Consider the following 16031-nt stretch of genomic DNA (forward strand, 5'->3'; position numbering starts at 1 on the left):
AAGCAGAGTGACCTGGTCCCCAGCTGCTGCCTGAGTCTCCTAGTGTGAGGGACAAAGCGCTGCCTGGCCTGGGAGGCTATACCAATCAACTGGCTGCGCGCAATGGAGGGTGTGGCCCAGTTTGTTGTGTGTTCCAGAATTGGACCCTACTCATATACTAATGAGAATTGTCCTGTAGCATTCTTTATCGGCTGGTGATTTCTTGTTGATTTGAAGAGGTTCTTTGGGGTCTGCCTTGTTATCTTACCAGTCCCTTGGCACAAGGATGTGTATGGGTCAGATCTGTAGTTTTGAAATCCAGGATGATCTGAAGAAAGGTTAAGGCAATGGTTTACTGAGGGGAAATGAAATGAGGTCAGTAGAGTCAAGCAGGAGTCTGAACCAAAGTTCAGGGAACACAAATGAAAGTGGTGATCAGGATTTAATCCAGACTTTAGTTACTTTTGTGTAGAAGAAACTTTGTGATAAAATTGATGTTATAAAAGATTTACTAATAGATTTTCAAAGAAGACATTAAGTCACACAAGTGGAATTTAGTGAAAGGAGCTACCTAGAAACACCACCAAAGATTAGTAGTATACTAACCAGGCCTGTTAGAAGAAACAATTAGGACGCTAGGATGCAAATGTGTATTCACAACAATTGGCTAGCCACTAGCTCCATTGCTGAAGACATTCCTCTAACAGGCAGCACAAGGTGGGGGCAGGGAGCCAGTGTAAGGCTACAACCATCCTTAAGTCCAGGTCTGCCTTTAAGACCCCTGGGTAACAACCATTCAACCCCCTCCCAATGCCCCCAAACAAACAAGCAAACAAACCAAAAAAGCCCTACTATAACAAAACTGGTGTGCTTAGAATACTTCTGACAAAATGTTATATCTTTGCTGTGTAAATCTACTATTTGCCTGAGCAGCCTTTCAGTCTCCTTTGTTTAAATTGTTCAAAATGTAACCTGGAGCCAGGACCCAAAAGGGACTTAAGGATGAAAGCATATGTAAAATGCCTAAGGTAAGCTAAGAAAACCTTCCTTTGCTTTGGGCCTTAGCACCAGTTGGCCAGACACTTTAGTAAAGAGCTTTCCCTTCATTAATCTCTAAGTGTGCAGACTGATTTCTCACAGGGAAGGCATGTTTCTATAACAACTTTGTGGGCCTAAGGACTCTGTTTTCTAGCAAAAGTACATTAAGATACAAATCCACTAAGAGTCTGTGAAGAGTAAAGCTTGTGGGCTGTGAGGTACTCGACAATTAGGATGTCCATACTATAGGGTAATAGCTTCAAATCCTGGAAAACTGAGCTGGGCAATACTGAGTAATAGTCCCTGGCCATAAAACAATTGCTTGATTCCTTGCAGATCTTTCAGCTCTACCTGCAGAAACAATACACCTGGGCACCAAAAGACCCACCCAGATTCAAGTTAAACCACACACACACACACACACACACACACACACACACACACACACACACACACACACACACACACACACACAGGGGGGCTACGTGGGGAAGGAGTGAGGAGGGGGAGCTGGAGCACACACATTTCCTGGTAGCTACCCACTGATGTGTGTAGACTTATATCTAAGTGTTGCAGCTCTGAGGTCAAAGACGTGCCCTACTGAAATGTTACAGCTCTGCTGGGAAAAGTGAAAGTGTAACAGTTCTGTTCTTCTCTGCTTTAGGGGAAAGTGTTACACAGCTCGCTGCACAGCAAACCTCACATAACTAACCTCACAAAGATTTTATTGGGAGGGAAGACTCCAGAAGGCTGCCTCTGCTCCAGGAAGAAGCAACAGCAGTGAGCTGAACCATAGACAGAGCTTAACCAGGATTTCTTAGGGGAGGAGATTCTCAGGGCAGAGATTTCCAGGGTCAGGATTACTGGGTTTCAAGTCCTGAGTTTAGGGGGCTCAACGATTGGTGGGTTTTCCTGCTCAGGGATTTGTGGCTTTTTTATTTTACACCCCTTTTCTGCACTGGGCCCATGGATCAGGATGGGAAGACTATCTAGGCCTCAAGCAGCTTTGGCTGAGGTGACTGGCTATCTTCCAGAAACCAGTAGGGGGAGGCTGAAAAGGAGATGTGGTTGCCACAGCAATTCCTGAGGTGATGCCCCGCTTGGGGACTACAATATATACCTGTCCACCAGCCCCTCTAAATGCACTCAACTTTCATCCCATAGAAATGTTGGGGCCCCTTGCTGGTCCAATAAAGCCGTCTCAGCCTGTTGAGCTGGAATTAAATGCTTCTCTGTCTCATTTTTCTTACACATAGAATTACCTTTTGAATGTTTATTCACACAAACATTTCCCATAATACCGTGCTATTACTTAAAGATTAAGCGGTTCACAGCTCAGGGTGGTTCATCAGTATAACGAAGCTTGCTCCACTCATGGAAGTTGCCTTGTGGTTGGCTCCTTAACACATCTTGTAAGAATTACATTATTCCAAATCACACAAAATGGTTTTACTTATGTTCCAAACTGGGTTGTAAGTCAAGATTTCATTCTTCTGTGTAGCAAAGCAGTTATGGCTTATCACACACACACACACACACACACACACACATTAAAATATATTTCAAGTTATATTCTCAATATATATTGAAGTCATACATAGTTTAAAGTAGCATCACCTTGAAATTGAAGTGAACTTGTATTTCATGTAATTGGCTTAACATCGCCTCTTTGCAGCAGGAGCTAGTTAAAAATAAGAGCAAGGCATTTGCAAAGTTAAAGGAGTTATCAATCTCGTATTTCTAGTTGAAATAGCCGGCTTCCACAGCCTAGAGAAAGACAGGGTCTGTATGCAGACAGAGGCCAGCTTTCTAGAGGATTACGTACATACCAAAGGGAGGAGAAAGCATTATTTCGATAAATGCTCAAGGGAATGACCAGAGACCTATTCTCAGCAAGAAGAGGTCTAGCTGGCTGGTGGCAGTAGGAGGACGACTTGGTAAAGCTTTAGCAGTAGGTAGAAGTATAATCAACATTTACCGGGAACTGGAAGTGTCAGAGCAGGATTTTCAAATGACCAGGCTTTAATTAAGATCAACAGTGGGATTTAGAGCGGAAGGATTCAATGAATACGAAGCAGCGCCAGCCTTCCCGTCCCACCTTGGCCGTGCCCTAAGCCAAGACTTGGCCAAACGCAGCACCCGGGAGTGCTCGAAAATTCAGCTTCCAGCAACCTGAAGACCAAAACTCCGCTAAATAAACCCGTCCCCAATCATTGCTGTCTTCTGCGCAGGCGCGGCCTTGGATAGCCACGGGTGGTAAATCCGGGATCTGCTAGTTCTTCTCCCTGCCCAAACTCACGTAGGATCACGTAACTCAACGGCCGGAACCGCCTTTGCAGCTGGAGGTGCGCGCGCAGCACCTTCCTAGCCTTTTGGAGGCGGGGCCCACTAGGGGGCGGGGCGCGCTCGTGGCGACCAATCCCCGGACTCTGCGGTCCGCTGTTCCTGCGGGCCTGAGCCAGGGTACGGGTCCCGCGGAGGCACTGACTGAGAGGTGAGCGTGCTGCCGACTGGTTCGTCTTCTAGGCTGTCCTCTGGCCTCTGTTCCTTGGAGCGGCGGGCTGTGGGAATATAGGCACAGGGCGGGGGTCGGGGGACGGCGGCTAGACTGGCCGAAAGGGTCCAGGCAGGCTGGACCCTTTGGCTCTGGAGGCCGGAGGAAGGGCTGGACCTTGGCCTCAAGAAGTTCATTCTCCCTGAGGTTTTGGAAGATCATCAGTGGTCCGGAACTCCGGGTGGCCAAGGTGGGAACAGAGGTGGTGCAGTTAGAGAGGCCACAGATACCAGCCTTTATTCCCTGCCTGAGAGCCAGGATCTCTGTAGGGTGGGCAGGCTGCAGAGAGCAGCGTTTCCTGGAGGCCTGGCCTGGGAGTCCCGACCCCGGGACTACTCGGCGACCTTGGTGAAGAGGCTAGGCCCACCCAGAGATGGCCAAATGCCAGTGAGTTATAGTAGAACACAGCTGTCACCAGACCTCAAATAGCCGCTCCCTATGACCGGTGTCTGCCCCCATGGGAGGTAAACGGGGTAATCTGCTCAGGGCCTTCTTGGTTAATGATGAAGTTGCTGCCAGATCTTCTGGAAGGACTTCGAGTTCCCCTGAGGGACCAGGGCGAGGTGTAGGAAATCAGGCTGGTCGTATGAGTATCAGGCTGAAAGGGGTCTGCAGCCTTAGTCCTTAAGCAGGGACCAGGGATTCTGAAGAGTATTGGCTCATGAGTACTGCCTCTTGTTGTTCTCATATCAGTATTTCCTTTATTTAAGCTTCGTTGGTAGGTAGGCAGTGTTTCCTGTTGAGTCCCCTTTAGTTGACATGACATTCCACAGGTGCCGAGTTTACAATCGCACTCCCTAGGAGTCTTTTCTGTGTTTGAGACTGGAGATTGTGGGTATCGGTCTGTTGAATGAAATGGAAGCAATTGCAGGTCCTGGTAGACACATGGAATCCCAGGTGGTGTCTAGGATCTGGTGAAGGAGATCCAGGAGTGCTCTGGAGGGTGGAGACTTGGAAACCCACGTGAACCTGGAAAGGGAAGTTAGATTCAGGGACAGACTCTTCTCAGAGTCCACAGATCAGAAGACAGGAAGTTGGGCTAGCATTTTGGAGTCCAGGACAGGAACCTGGGGGATATGGCAACTGCAGGGAGAGCATCTTTCATTTGGTGAAGCTGGGATTGAGGGGAGTGTTGACAAACTATAGTTGAACCAAGACAGGGCCACGAGGCTCAGGGTCAAGATGTCCATTAGCCAGTTAACCAATTATCTCACTGGCTTGTCAACTGTAAGATGAGATGTCCTTTACAGGTGTGTAGGAAGCCCACCATACACCTGCAAATGTCAGGCAAGTTGGAAGTGTTTGCTATGTTGTTCTCCAAAAAGATGGCTGGGTCTTCCAAGAGGAAGAAGTAAATGTTTAGAGAAGCTTCTAACTTGCTCAAGGTAATACAGTTTGTAAAAGCTCTGGAACTTGAATTATTTCAGGTGAGCGCCTCAATTTACCAGGTGTTTAAGGACATTGCAAATGAGAATGGGTTTTGAGCTATTTTTCTAGGAAGTATTCACTATTTTCGGTGGTAAAAGAAATTATCAAACAACTATTTCTTGCTCAAAACAAAGAGATGCAAATTTTCCTATATTTTTGGAATATGTCTTTGAGTAGATTAGAAAACAACCTTGATAAGCAAATTACTGCCTTAATGAGTTTCATTTGTGCTTATCACTGGAGGAGGCTTGCCAGTATTGTTTTCATGAGAATATTTCTCATGAAAGCCTTTCTGGAACTTTACAAACTGCTAAAAAGTGAAGTGTAATTAGACTCCGTGTTCTACATGTGTGTTTTTAAAGATTCATTTTGTTTTTAATAATACGTATATGTCTTTGGGTATGTGCAAGTGAGTTCAGGTATCTGAAAAGTCAGATCCTCTAGAACTGGAGTTAGAGGCAGTTGCGAGTCATCCAGTGTGGGTGCTGGGAATTAAACTTGGATTTTCTGCAAGAACAGTATGTGCTCTTCTTAATTGCTGAGCCATCTTTCCTACCGTGCCTTTGTGTTTTGGTTGTTGTTTTGAGATAGGGTCTCACATAGTTCAGGCTGGCCTCAAAGTTGCTGAGATTGGTTTTGAACTCCTGTCTTCCTGTCTCTACCTTCTAAATGTTGGGACTGTACCGGCAAGGTTGGTTATAGATGCATACCACCATACCCAGCTGTGACTTGCAATGAGAAAAGTTACTTACTTTTTGTTACTATTTATGTTCTCAAGTACTCTCATAATTGTAAGCCCTTTAGGAATGCTTCATGTGTGAGCTAATTGATTCTTGTTTTTGTTTTTAAAGCTGTCTTTAGAAGGAAAATGGAAAGTGGTACAGTTTTGCTGGAATCTAAGTCTTCACCATTGAACCTTCTGCATGAGATGCATGAGCTCCGCCTTCTGGGCCACCTGTGTGATGTCACTGTTAGCGTAGAGTATCAGGGTGTCCGTGAAGACTTCATGGCCCATAAAGCAGTGCTGGCAGCCACCAGCAAGTTTTTTAAGGAGGTGTTCCTGAACGAGAAGCGTGCAGACGGTACCAGGACTAATGTTTACTTGAGTGAAGTTCAAGTTGTTGACTTTGCTTCATTTTTGGAGTTTGTCTATACTGCCAGAGTGCGGGTGAAAGAAGACCGCGTGCAGCAGATGCTAGAAGTGGCTGAGAAGCTAAAGTGTTTGGACCTGTCTGAAACATGCTTGCAGCTGAAGAAGCAAATGCTGGAGTCTGTCCTTTTGGAATTGCAGAATTTCTCTGAGTCTCAGGAGGTGGAGGCCAGCAGTGGCCCCCAGGTGAGTGTGACTCCCAGCTCCAAAGCAAGTGTACCAGCAGGAGAGGATGCTCACTCCAATGGCCTTGTAGATTCCTCTGACTACCCAATAGAGAGATTGGGCAATGGCCTCTCACCAGAAACGCCATCTAAGAAGTGCAAGGAGAAACTGGACAAGAAGAAAGATGTGGCTAAGCCTCCCTTCCCTAAAATCAGAAGAGCGAGTGGGAGACTGGCTGGGAAAAAGGTGTTTGTGGAAATCCCTAAAAAGAAATATACAAGAAGGCTCCGAGAACAGCAGAAAAGTGCTGAGGAAGCCGCAGAGAATGACAAGTGTCCTCAGGACCAAAGCCCAGACAATGAGAGAGTGGAGGCCGAGCCAGCTTCCAAAAGTGAGGCTTGCCCTGCTAGTGTGGAACGAGAGGAAAGTTTGCAGAAAGTGGAGGGAGAGAAGGAAGAGGAGGAAGGGAAGGATGGGGAGGAGAAGAAGAAAAGTAACTTTCAGTGCACAGTCTGTGACAAGGCCTTCCTGTATGAGAAGAGTTTCCTGAAACATATCAAGTACCACCATGGCGTGGCCACCGAAGTGGTGTACCGATGTGATACCTGTGGCCAGACCTTTGCCAACCGCTGCAACCTGAAGAGCCACCAGCGCCATGTGCACAGCAGCGAGCGCCACTTCCCATGCGAAATGTGTGCAAAGAAGTTCAAACGCAAGAAAGATGTGAAACGGCATGTGCTGCAAGTGCATGAGGGTGGTGGCGAGCGGCACCGCTGTGGCCAGTGTGGCAAAGGCCTGAGCTCCAAGACTGCTCTGCGGCTTCATGAGCGCACACACACGGGCGACAAGCCCTATGGCTGTCCCAAGTGTGATGCCAAGTTCTCACAACCTTCAGCGCTTAAGACCCACCTGAGGTGCGGCTACCTGGGAATGATGCTATGTGGAGCAGGGCTGGCCTGCATGCAGGGATGTGGGTTCCCAAGTGCTAACATGCACTGGGCAGTTGGAGATGGCATTAGGACTTGAACCAACATATCTGTTTCTGTAGAGCTTCATTTCCCCACCGGTGCCATCTAGGACCTGGGAAATAGAAGCAACTCTTAATCTTAATCCTCTTTGGAGGTGGAAGTAAAGGAAATGGCTCTTCAACTTCTGGGAGGACCTTTGGCCCCTCCTCCCATGTATAGAGGCCAGGGCACAGCAGAGGCATCCAGAATTCTGGGTGCTGTGTGCCTGGCCTCATGGTGGTCTGAGGTCTCAAGGCACTCTGTACTTGAGCAAAAGCTGGGCTTTTCTTTACTCAGCTCTGTTGAAGTTTTATGAAATGATATATAGTGCTGTAGGATACTTCTCTAGTAGTCTTTCCGTTTTCAGGGCTTGGAAAGTGCCTTCAGGGTTTGGAAAGTGCCATTCAATGGTTGATCTAAGGATCAGACAACACTTTCTAAAAAAGATATATTTATTTTTAGTTTATGTATATGGTGTTTTGCCTGAATATATGTATATGTACCATGTAAGTGCTTGGTGCCCTAAGATGTTAGAAGACAAATGTCAAATACCCAGGAACTGAAGTAACCAATGGTTGTGAGCCGCATGTGGGTGCTGAGAACCAAAGGCTGCAGAAGCAGCAAGTGCTCTCAACTACTGAGCCATCTCTTTAGCCTCTGAATGATGCTTTGTAATTGTCTGCAGACTGTACGTGGAAAATGAGTTTTGTTTTGTCTTGTTTTTTGAGACAGGGTTTCTCTATAGTTTTGGCTTTCCTGGAACTCACTCTGTAGACCAGAGACTGTCTTTGAACTTATAGATATCTGCCTGCCTCCGCTTGAGTGCGAGGATTAAAGGCATGGCCACTGCTACATGGCTTGAATAGTGAGGTTTTTTTTTTTCCAGAGCTGGGGACCGAACCCAGGGCCTTGCACTTGCTAGGCAAGTGCTCTACCACTGAGCTAAATCCCCAACCCCTTTTTCTTTTTTTTAAGATTTATTTATTATCTATAAGTACACTATAACTGTCTTCAGGCACACCAGAAAAGGACATCAGATCTCATTACCAATGGTTGTGAGCCACCATGTGGTTGCTGGGATTTGAACTCAGGACCTCTGGAAGAGCAATCAGAGTTCTTAACCACTGAGCTATCTCTCCAGCTCTGGATAGTGAGTTCTTACATTTAAATTTCCTCATAGTTTTTTCTTTGTCATTGTTTTAGAGCAGGGGTTCTCAACCTGTGAGTTGTAACTCCTTTGAGGTTGAAGGACCCTTTCATAGGGGTCATATATCAGATATCCTGCTTATCAGATATTTACATTATGATTCAGAACAGTAGTAAAAGTATAATTTTGAAGTGCAACAAAAATAATATTATGGTTGGGGGTCACCACACCATGAGGCGATGTTTTAAAGGGTTGCGGCATTAGGAAGGTTAAGAACCACTGTTTTAGACAGTGTCTCACTTTGTAGTCCTTTGTTGGTCTGGAACTTGGCAGTATAGTTTGTGCTTGCTTTGAATTTTCAGAGATGGGCCTGCCTCTGCCTCCTAAGTGCCACATCAAAGGCATGTACCACATTGTAGTTCTTAGTATGTATATTCTCATTCAAGACAAGCAGTTAAATTTTCTACTCTACCTTTGCCCTCTAAGACTGTGGGGGCGAGAGCCTGGTGGTTGTCATCTTTCAGTTTGCCTGCATTCAAAGTGCTTGTGTAGGAAGCACTCAGTAGATCACAGCTGATTGCTACATCATGCTGGTTGTGAAACTGAAATACTCCTGTATGGTTCTCAGTAATTTAAGAGAGATTTTTCTCTCTAGATTGACTGGTCATGTTAGGAAATGACAGTAAAAATATTTGGTCACATGGTACTTTATCAACAGTAATTCCTAAGGTTATTTCAAATGAGGAAGCTTTTCAAATATTAAGTGATACTCTTTAATATTAAACTATGTGAGGGCACAGTCTCGGCCTTCCAGTGCCTCACAGCATAACTAAGGCCCAGGAGAGATGTAGGAGCTCTCAGTGGGAAGTTCCACTCTGGTATGTGCAACTAAGCGGAGATACCAATCCTCGGGTCTTGCTCAGAAGTTCAGTTCTGGACTTGCTCTGTAGATCAGGCTGGCCTCTATATTAGAGATTTCATGTCTGCCTCTGTCTCCCAAGTGCTGGGATTAAAGGCATGTGCCACCATCTGTGAATTCCCGATCTGTTCCATTAGTCATTTTTCTCAGCACTCTTGGAGAAAATGGTTTTTGCATAATACAGAGGAATTTGGAAATTGTATTGCAAAGTGACCTTTGAAATCCACCCTGAGTTATCATCTGAATGTTGTACTTTCAGAGTTCATACAGGGGAAAGACCTTTTGTCTGTGATGAATGTGGTGCAAGATTCACTCAGAACCACATGCTGATTTATCATAAAAGGTGCCACACAGGTAAATACCCACGCTCTTGTGATTGACTGTCTTTCCTAGCTATAGAAGAAAACTGCAGTTGCTTAATTAGTTGGCATCCACCACAGCTAGGCTTCAGCTTTTCCATCTCGTAAGAGAGGATTACAGATATGGCTGCTGCCTGCAGTGCTGCTGTAGTGGCCATGGTCTGTGCCACTAGGCACTAAAATGGAGGATACTGGTCTTAGATATCTAAGAAGTATTTAACAGTTGTAACCCTAAGTCCATTTCCAGGAGTCTGTGCTAAACGATTATCTGACATCTGAGAAAAGTTGTGTGATGAGCTATCTTCTTGCTATGTTTAATAACAGAATTAGGAGCGACATAATGGGCCAAGCACAAGGAAGTGTGTCCATAGGCTGGAAATCCATGCCCCAGCTCAAGATACGGCTCTTCAGAAGAAGGACTCTGGAATTGCGTGGGCACATCTGTGCTTTTATGAACAATTATGAATGGTCACAGTGCTAACTGTTAAAAACGTGGACAGAAACCAGGAGCAAATACTTACCGGATAATATTTAGATATGACATTATCTTTGTTTCTAAACATCTTTGTGATAGTTTACCATGAGAGGGAAAGTTTAAGTTGTTTTTATTCCGGTTCAGCATTGCACTCCTGTGGTTGAAATTGTGATGTAAACTATGCAGGGCAAAGAGCCTAGTCTATCATCTTGTATTCTATTCCCTCACCCAGCTCTTTCTGTGCTTACACTTTTACCTCTGAGCACTCGACACAGGCCTCAGGTTTAAGCTCAGTCCAGACAAAGGTGGATCATTTGTTACTGGAATGCAGAACTCCACTGGAAGCTGTCGGGGAGGCCGTGTCACACCATAGATTTAGAGTTGGTGTACGATTATTAATGTATTAAAACTTTATGAAAGCCAGTGTTTGTAAAGCCCCCGGCACACCAGTTGATGGTACGAGAACTTAAAAAAACAAAAACTGAGGTGTTGAAATTGCCATGCGGTCTAGTCAGGTTGACTGCTGTCGTTAGCCTAGAAGCTACTGTGAACTCCCTCTCGTTTTAACAGAGGGACTTTTAGTCTCTTAAAGAGCAACAGAAATACTTGTTTGAAAATAATCCAACAGACACCCAAAGTTGTAAAGTTTTCTTATTTGCAATAACTAGATTTCTTAATCTTAGCTGGCTGAACAGTAACCATTGATTCTTGTCCAGTGGAATGCTGTTTGGATTTTTTTATTTCCCAGGGTATTCACACTTTTAGCAAGTAGCAAGAGAAGTATGTTTGATGTTTGATTAGAAAGTGTTAGCTACTGTGTGTCAAAGTATAAACAGAAGACTCGCTTTTCCTCATCTGGTTGTTTTTAATGCTTCTATTGTTGGTATTTTTGTCTCATCCTTCTCTGTAGGTGAAAGGCCTTTTATGTGTGAGACATGTGGTAAGAGTTTTGCTTCTAAGGAGTACTTAAAACATCATAATAGAATCCACACTGGATCTAAACCCTTTAAATGTGAAGTGTGTTTGCGGACCTTTGCCCAGCGGAATTCCCTTTACCAGCATATTAAAGTCCACACAGGTATGGTGGCGTAGTACCAGAGGAGAGTTCAGTCTGGCAAGGAAAAGAGTTCACAAGCGTTAGATTTATTAGAAAGGCACTTGGAGAATGCTGCTTTGGTGTTACTGTGGCCATAATCACGTCATAGGGAGGGCTGATAATGGCTCAGAGTTTTTTAGGGTTCATTTTCTCAGGGTAGAGAAAGCATGGTTGGATTCATGGTAGCAGGAGCTTAGGGAGGGTCCTCATGTTAGCTAAACCAGAGAAGGCTAGCAGGAAGCAGGGCGGTATGATCTTAACCTCCTTCCAGGCCATCAGGAAGTAGCCAGTTCCATAGCGATCCCACAGCCTTCAAAATAGTGAGCAGCTTGAGCATTAAGAATGTGACTCTGTGAGGCACATTTCAAATTCATTTCTTCTTCAGAAGCTTTAGGATAAAAAACTGGCCAATTTACAGTAGTATTTTAAACCTTTTGTGGACCCTATTTTTTATGTTTTCCTTTATGAGATAGATTTTCCTACAGCTTTTGAAGTTGCTATGTCATCCAGTACAACCTTTAATTCCTGATTCTCCTCTTTACCCCTCAAGTGCTACCTGTCTTCCCACATTTGTTTGTTTGTTTATCTGGCTTCCTTCTTGCCTTTCTCTCTTTCTTTTCTTTTTTCTTTTTCTTTCTTTCCTTGATACAGGGTTTGTGTAGTCCTGTCCTCAAACTTATTCTGTAGACCAGGCTGACCTTGAACTCAGAGATCCACCTGCCCCTGCTACCAAGGAACTGGAACTAAAGGCTTATACCACTACTGCCAGGCTAATTACATATATTTTAATTAAATTTATTTTGTGTGTGTATATGTATGGGTGACATAAGTGCCCTGATATGTGTGGAGGTCAGAGGACAAATGATGGGAGTTGGTTCTTTCCTTTTCCCATGTGGGTCCTGGAGATTAAATTCAGATCCGCAGGTTTGCTGGCCGGTGCCTTTACTTACTGGGCTGCCTTGTAGGCCCAGTTTCTGGTTCTGATAAAGTGAAAGTGAGAACACTTTAGTATGTAAATGGGGGGCAGTGTTTGCAGCATGGGGTTTATTGAACGGGCACATAGCTTCCTGTGGCCTGACAGCTGGAGTATGATCCACATCTTTCAGATACTACACAGGGTTAAAGAATGTTAGTGTGCATATGTGCACACGCATGCTCTTTGTTATTGGGGCAGACTACTACATTGGAGATGAAGTTTGTATTTCACCAATACTGTGGCAGCTGCACACACAGAACTGAGACAGTTGGTACAGTTGTAGGCTCTTGCAGTTACAGTGTAGTAACCTGACGCCTCTGCCAGGTAGTGCTTAGTCGTTGTGATGTACCTTTCCCCTATGGGGAGTGCTCAGACTATCCTGGGTGTGCAGATGTGTATCCAGAGTTAAACATGGACTGAAGAGGCCACTGAGTAGTTTGCTTCCCTTTCTTTCTTCAGGAGAGCGGCCTTATTGTTGTGACCAGTGTGGGAAGCAGTTCACCCAGGTAAATGCTCTCCAGCGCCACCATCGCATCCACACTGGAGAGAAGCCGTACATGTGCAATGCGTGTGGACGGACTTTTACTGACAAGTCTACTCTCCGGAGGCACACCTCGGTAAGTGATGGGTGGCCTGTTCGAAAACAAAGCCATTATGGTCTGTAGGTTGCTAACCCCAAATACCTGTCATTATTTCAGCCTACGGGGTCAGCAGTGGTAGCAGGTTTCCTCCTTGGGTGTCCTGCAGTGACATCTAGCCAATAAGGTGAAGGACCCCTATGGCCAAGCCTATGTTAACACCTCCAGGCAGTGGCTGCTGAACAAGGCAGATATTTGGCAATTAGTACACAGATTTAAAAGTCAGAGATCTTTTGTTTCATTTTTTAATGTTTACCTTTTTGATAGATAAACAGTCCAGCTGTTTTTGAGGTTGACCTTGAACTTACGACCTCCCATTTCTGCCTCCCATGTGCTAGTTTAGATTATGTTTTTGGGGTTTTTGTTGTTGTTGTTTTTAATGGTTGTGTGCCACAGTGCCTGGCCCTGTTATTTTAAAAGATGCACCTGTTATTGATAAATATGTGAGTCACACATGCAGTGACTCTTGCTTTGTTTTGTTTTTAGATACATGATAAGAATACGCCGTGGAAGTCTTTCCTTGTCATTGTAGATGGCTCACCCAAGAATGATGAAGGGCAGAAGACAGAACAACCCGATGATGAATATGCATCACCCAAACTTTCAGATAGATTACTATCTTTTGGTGAAAATAGCCATTTTAACAACTTATTGGAAGTCCAAGGCAATGTGCCTGCTGTGCAGGAGAACAGTTCTACAGACACTGCTTGCAAAGCCGTGGTGTCTCAGGAGGCTCTGCTTACCACTTCCATCAGTGCACTTGGTGAGCTGACTCCACAGACAGTCTCCATGCCTGCACACCTTCCCTCATTGACCAATATGGAGTGAGAACTTGAAGTTGTGTGCCAAGCAGTCTGTGTAATTGCTGTATTCCAGGTGATGCCAGGGGCTGAGGAAGAAGTCTGTGCAAAGATGTAGGCAAGACTGGCTTGCAGATTTCCCCAAACTTCCATGACCTTGCACGTCTGTACCACACTTGAAGCTTTCCCGTTAACATTCTGATCTGCATGATCTCGGTTACATTTCATCAGCAAACATGGCAGTTAGCGTAGCTCACTTAACCCTGGTGTAGCTGTACACGTCAATCACACTAATGCTTGATTCTCTTGATGTCTAAACCACTGCTTGTCTTAATCAGAGTACACAGCATTGACCCAACTCGGGAAAGTGCTGTTCGTGGTCTCCTGGTCTCCTGGTCTCGCCCTGCCTTATACGTCCATGTGTGTTTACGTCACTCTGGTCCCTTTAGGGCATTTTTCTACAAAGTTAAAAGTAGAACTGGGGCCACTTATTTTCAGCTGTTTCTTCCTGAGATAAAAGCAAATGAGATTTATTCTGGGGCCCCTAGATGGGATTGAAGAAGTAGATGATTCCATTTGTTTCTCTCCAAACCCCTCTTTGTAGGCACAGAAAGCTGAATGGCAAGTGGAGCATGCTCAGTGTAGTGCCTCAGCATGTGTGCAGTGCAGGTAAGGAGTCTGTCATCACATTCCACCTGGATGAGCTGTGCAGCTCCAGTCCCTAAATCAGATTAGGTCAAAGCTGTCCTACCAAAGAATCTAGCAAACAGTTGTCACTCTTCAGAAGTGTGGGAAATGCAGAGCTAGGCGTCTAGCTAGGCACATTTTCACAAGCAGCAGGAAGAGTGAGCCTGGCAAATCTTGAGTACTTTTGCCTGGCTTTTATTTATAAAGTCCAGAGCCCCCCAAACACCCATCTCTACAGTGGAAGATGACACAGACTAGTAACTGCTACAAATCCACCTCTCTAGGAGCATGCAGGAATCTAGAGCAGTGGTTCTCAATGACCCTTTCACAGAGGTGGCCCTAAACCATCAGACAACCCGAGATACTTAGTTATGATTCATAACAGTAGCAAAACTAGTTATGAAGCAGCAACAGAAATAACTATGGTTGGGAGTCACCACAACATGAACAAAGGGTTGCAGCATTAGGAAAGTTGAGAACCCTTGATCTAGAGGGGACCAGAAGCCTTGGCCTGCTCACTTCTATGCCTTAACCAGTGGATCATAAAAACCAGGAATATTGTTTCAAATGTTCCTTTGGCTTTCTCATGCTGAATTAATAATTGTTCAACAAATTTCATATGAAAAAATGCATTTTATGGCACTTGCTATTCCTGATGTATGGTTGCAGGGCCTTGGGTTTGTGGCCCCTATGTCACCTGTGACCCTTAAACATTAATTTTAAGAGCGCCTTAAAGGGGGAATTCTTAGGCTTTCTGGTTGCTTTTCCTCTGTTTTTAACTTACTAAATTTGCTATGAGAACACTCTGGTTTCTAGGGAAGGACACCTAATGTTCAGGGCGAAGATAGATCGCACTATGATAGAAACTGAGAGTTCTTACCCAGTGCTTACTTTGTGGTAACACCCTAAGTAGTTGGTGAGGCCAGCCAAAGGTGTTCCAGGTGCTGGTAATATTTTCCACTTGCTCTTGAAAGTTCAGGGCTGAATTATTTCACATTCAGTCATGACCTGGCAATCTAGTTGTGTTTACAGACAAAAACAGACAAGATTAGTAACTGGCACATGACCATTTTATCTGGTGAGAGCAAACCTGCCCAGCTGATGTACTGTGTTATGGGATAAAGTCATCTTGATGAGAAGGAATTTAAACAATAGATTATTTTGTTACCTACTGGAAGAACTGTCTTGAATTTGTTTCTTTAGAAATTCTAAATAAAATTGTTTAATGTGTTAACAAATGTCTGCTTTGTAAAAGTCCTAAATTTATTTACACTATAGACAAGAGTAGGATCTATAGAAATAGATTTTTAATCTAATTTGTTTAATAGCATGAACATTAAAACTTCAAGTCAGGGTCTGTAAACTTCTGTTTTATACGGTCACCACAAATGATGGACTTACATCTTGAGATCCACTGGGGCACACAGAGGAGAATGGCCTCTGCTCAGCAGTGGTCAGCGTTGATCTGGGGAGTATATAGCAGGGCTCTCTGCCCTTCTGTAATGCAAGGTCACAGCAGGCATCAGTGAACACTTTGCAGTACAGGAAGGTGATCTTTAAGGACATAAGCCCTGGAGTTAATACCACTTTGTGGTGTCTCCCACATTTCTAAT

At 44.7% G+C, this 16031-nt stretch overlaps 1 protein-coding gene across 2 annotated transcripts; it reads left to right on the forward strand.

The window, feature by feature from the left end:
• The first annotated feature begins 3409 nt into the window (after positions 1-3409).
• Positions 3410-15656, forward strand: Gzf1 (GDNF inducible zinc finger protein 1). 2 transcript variants are annotated; one of them, XM_032904366.1, is made up of 6 exons: positions 3410-3511; positions 5851-7228; positions 9647-9741; positions 11132-11299; positions 12753-12910; positions 13418-15656. In XM_032904366.1, the coding sequence occupies exons 2-6, from the start codon at positions 5868-5870 to the stop codon at positions 13757-13759; spliced, it is 2124 nt and encodes a 707-aa protein (XP_032760257.1). In that variant the 5' UTR covers positions 3410-3511; positions 5851-5867; the 3' UTR covers positions 13760-15656. The 2 variants fall into 2 exon arrangements, with proteins under 2 accessions (XP_032760257.1, XP_032760258.1); XM_032904367.1 differs by lacking the exon at positions 3410-3511 and adding an exon at positions 4558-4998.
• The last annotated feature ends 375 nt before the right edge of the window (positions 15657-16031 follow it).

Source organism: Rattus rattus, chromosome 5 (assembly GCF_011064425.1).
Source record: "Rattus rattus isolate New Zealand chromosome 5, Rrattus_CSIRO_v1, whole genome shotgun sequence".
NCBI classification, from domain to species: Eukaryota; Metazoa; Chordata; class Mammalia; order Rodentia; family Muridae; genus Rattus; species Rattus rattus.

What these genes read in the sequence shown, in the direction of transcription:
- Gzf1 (XM_032904366.1), top strand. Translation starts at nt 5,868, where the DNA reads ATGGAAAGTGGTACAGTTTTGCTGGAATCTAAGTCTTCACCATTGAAC. An exon ending in TCATAAAAGGTGCCACACAG is followed by an intron (nt 9,742 to 11,131) that starts GTAAATACCCAC and finishes CCTTCTCTGTAG; the next exon opens with GTGAAAGGCCTTTTATGTGT. An exon ending in CTCTCCGGAGGCACACCTCG is followed by an intron (nt 12,911 to 13,417) that starts GTAAGTGATGGG and finishes TTTTGTTTTTAG; the next exon opens with ATACATGATAAGAATACGCC.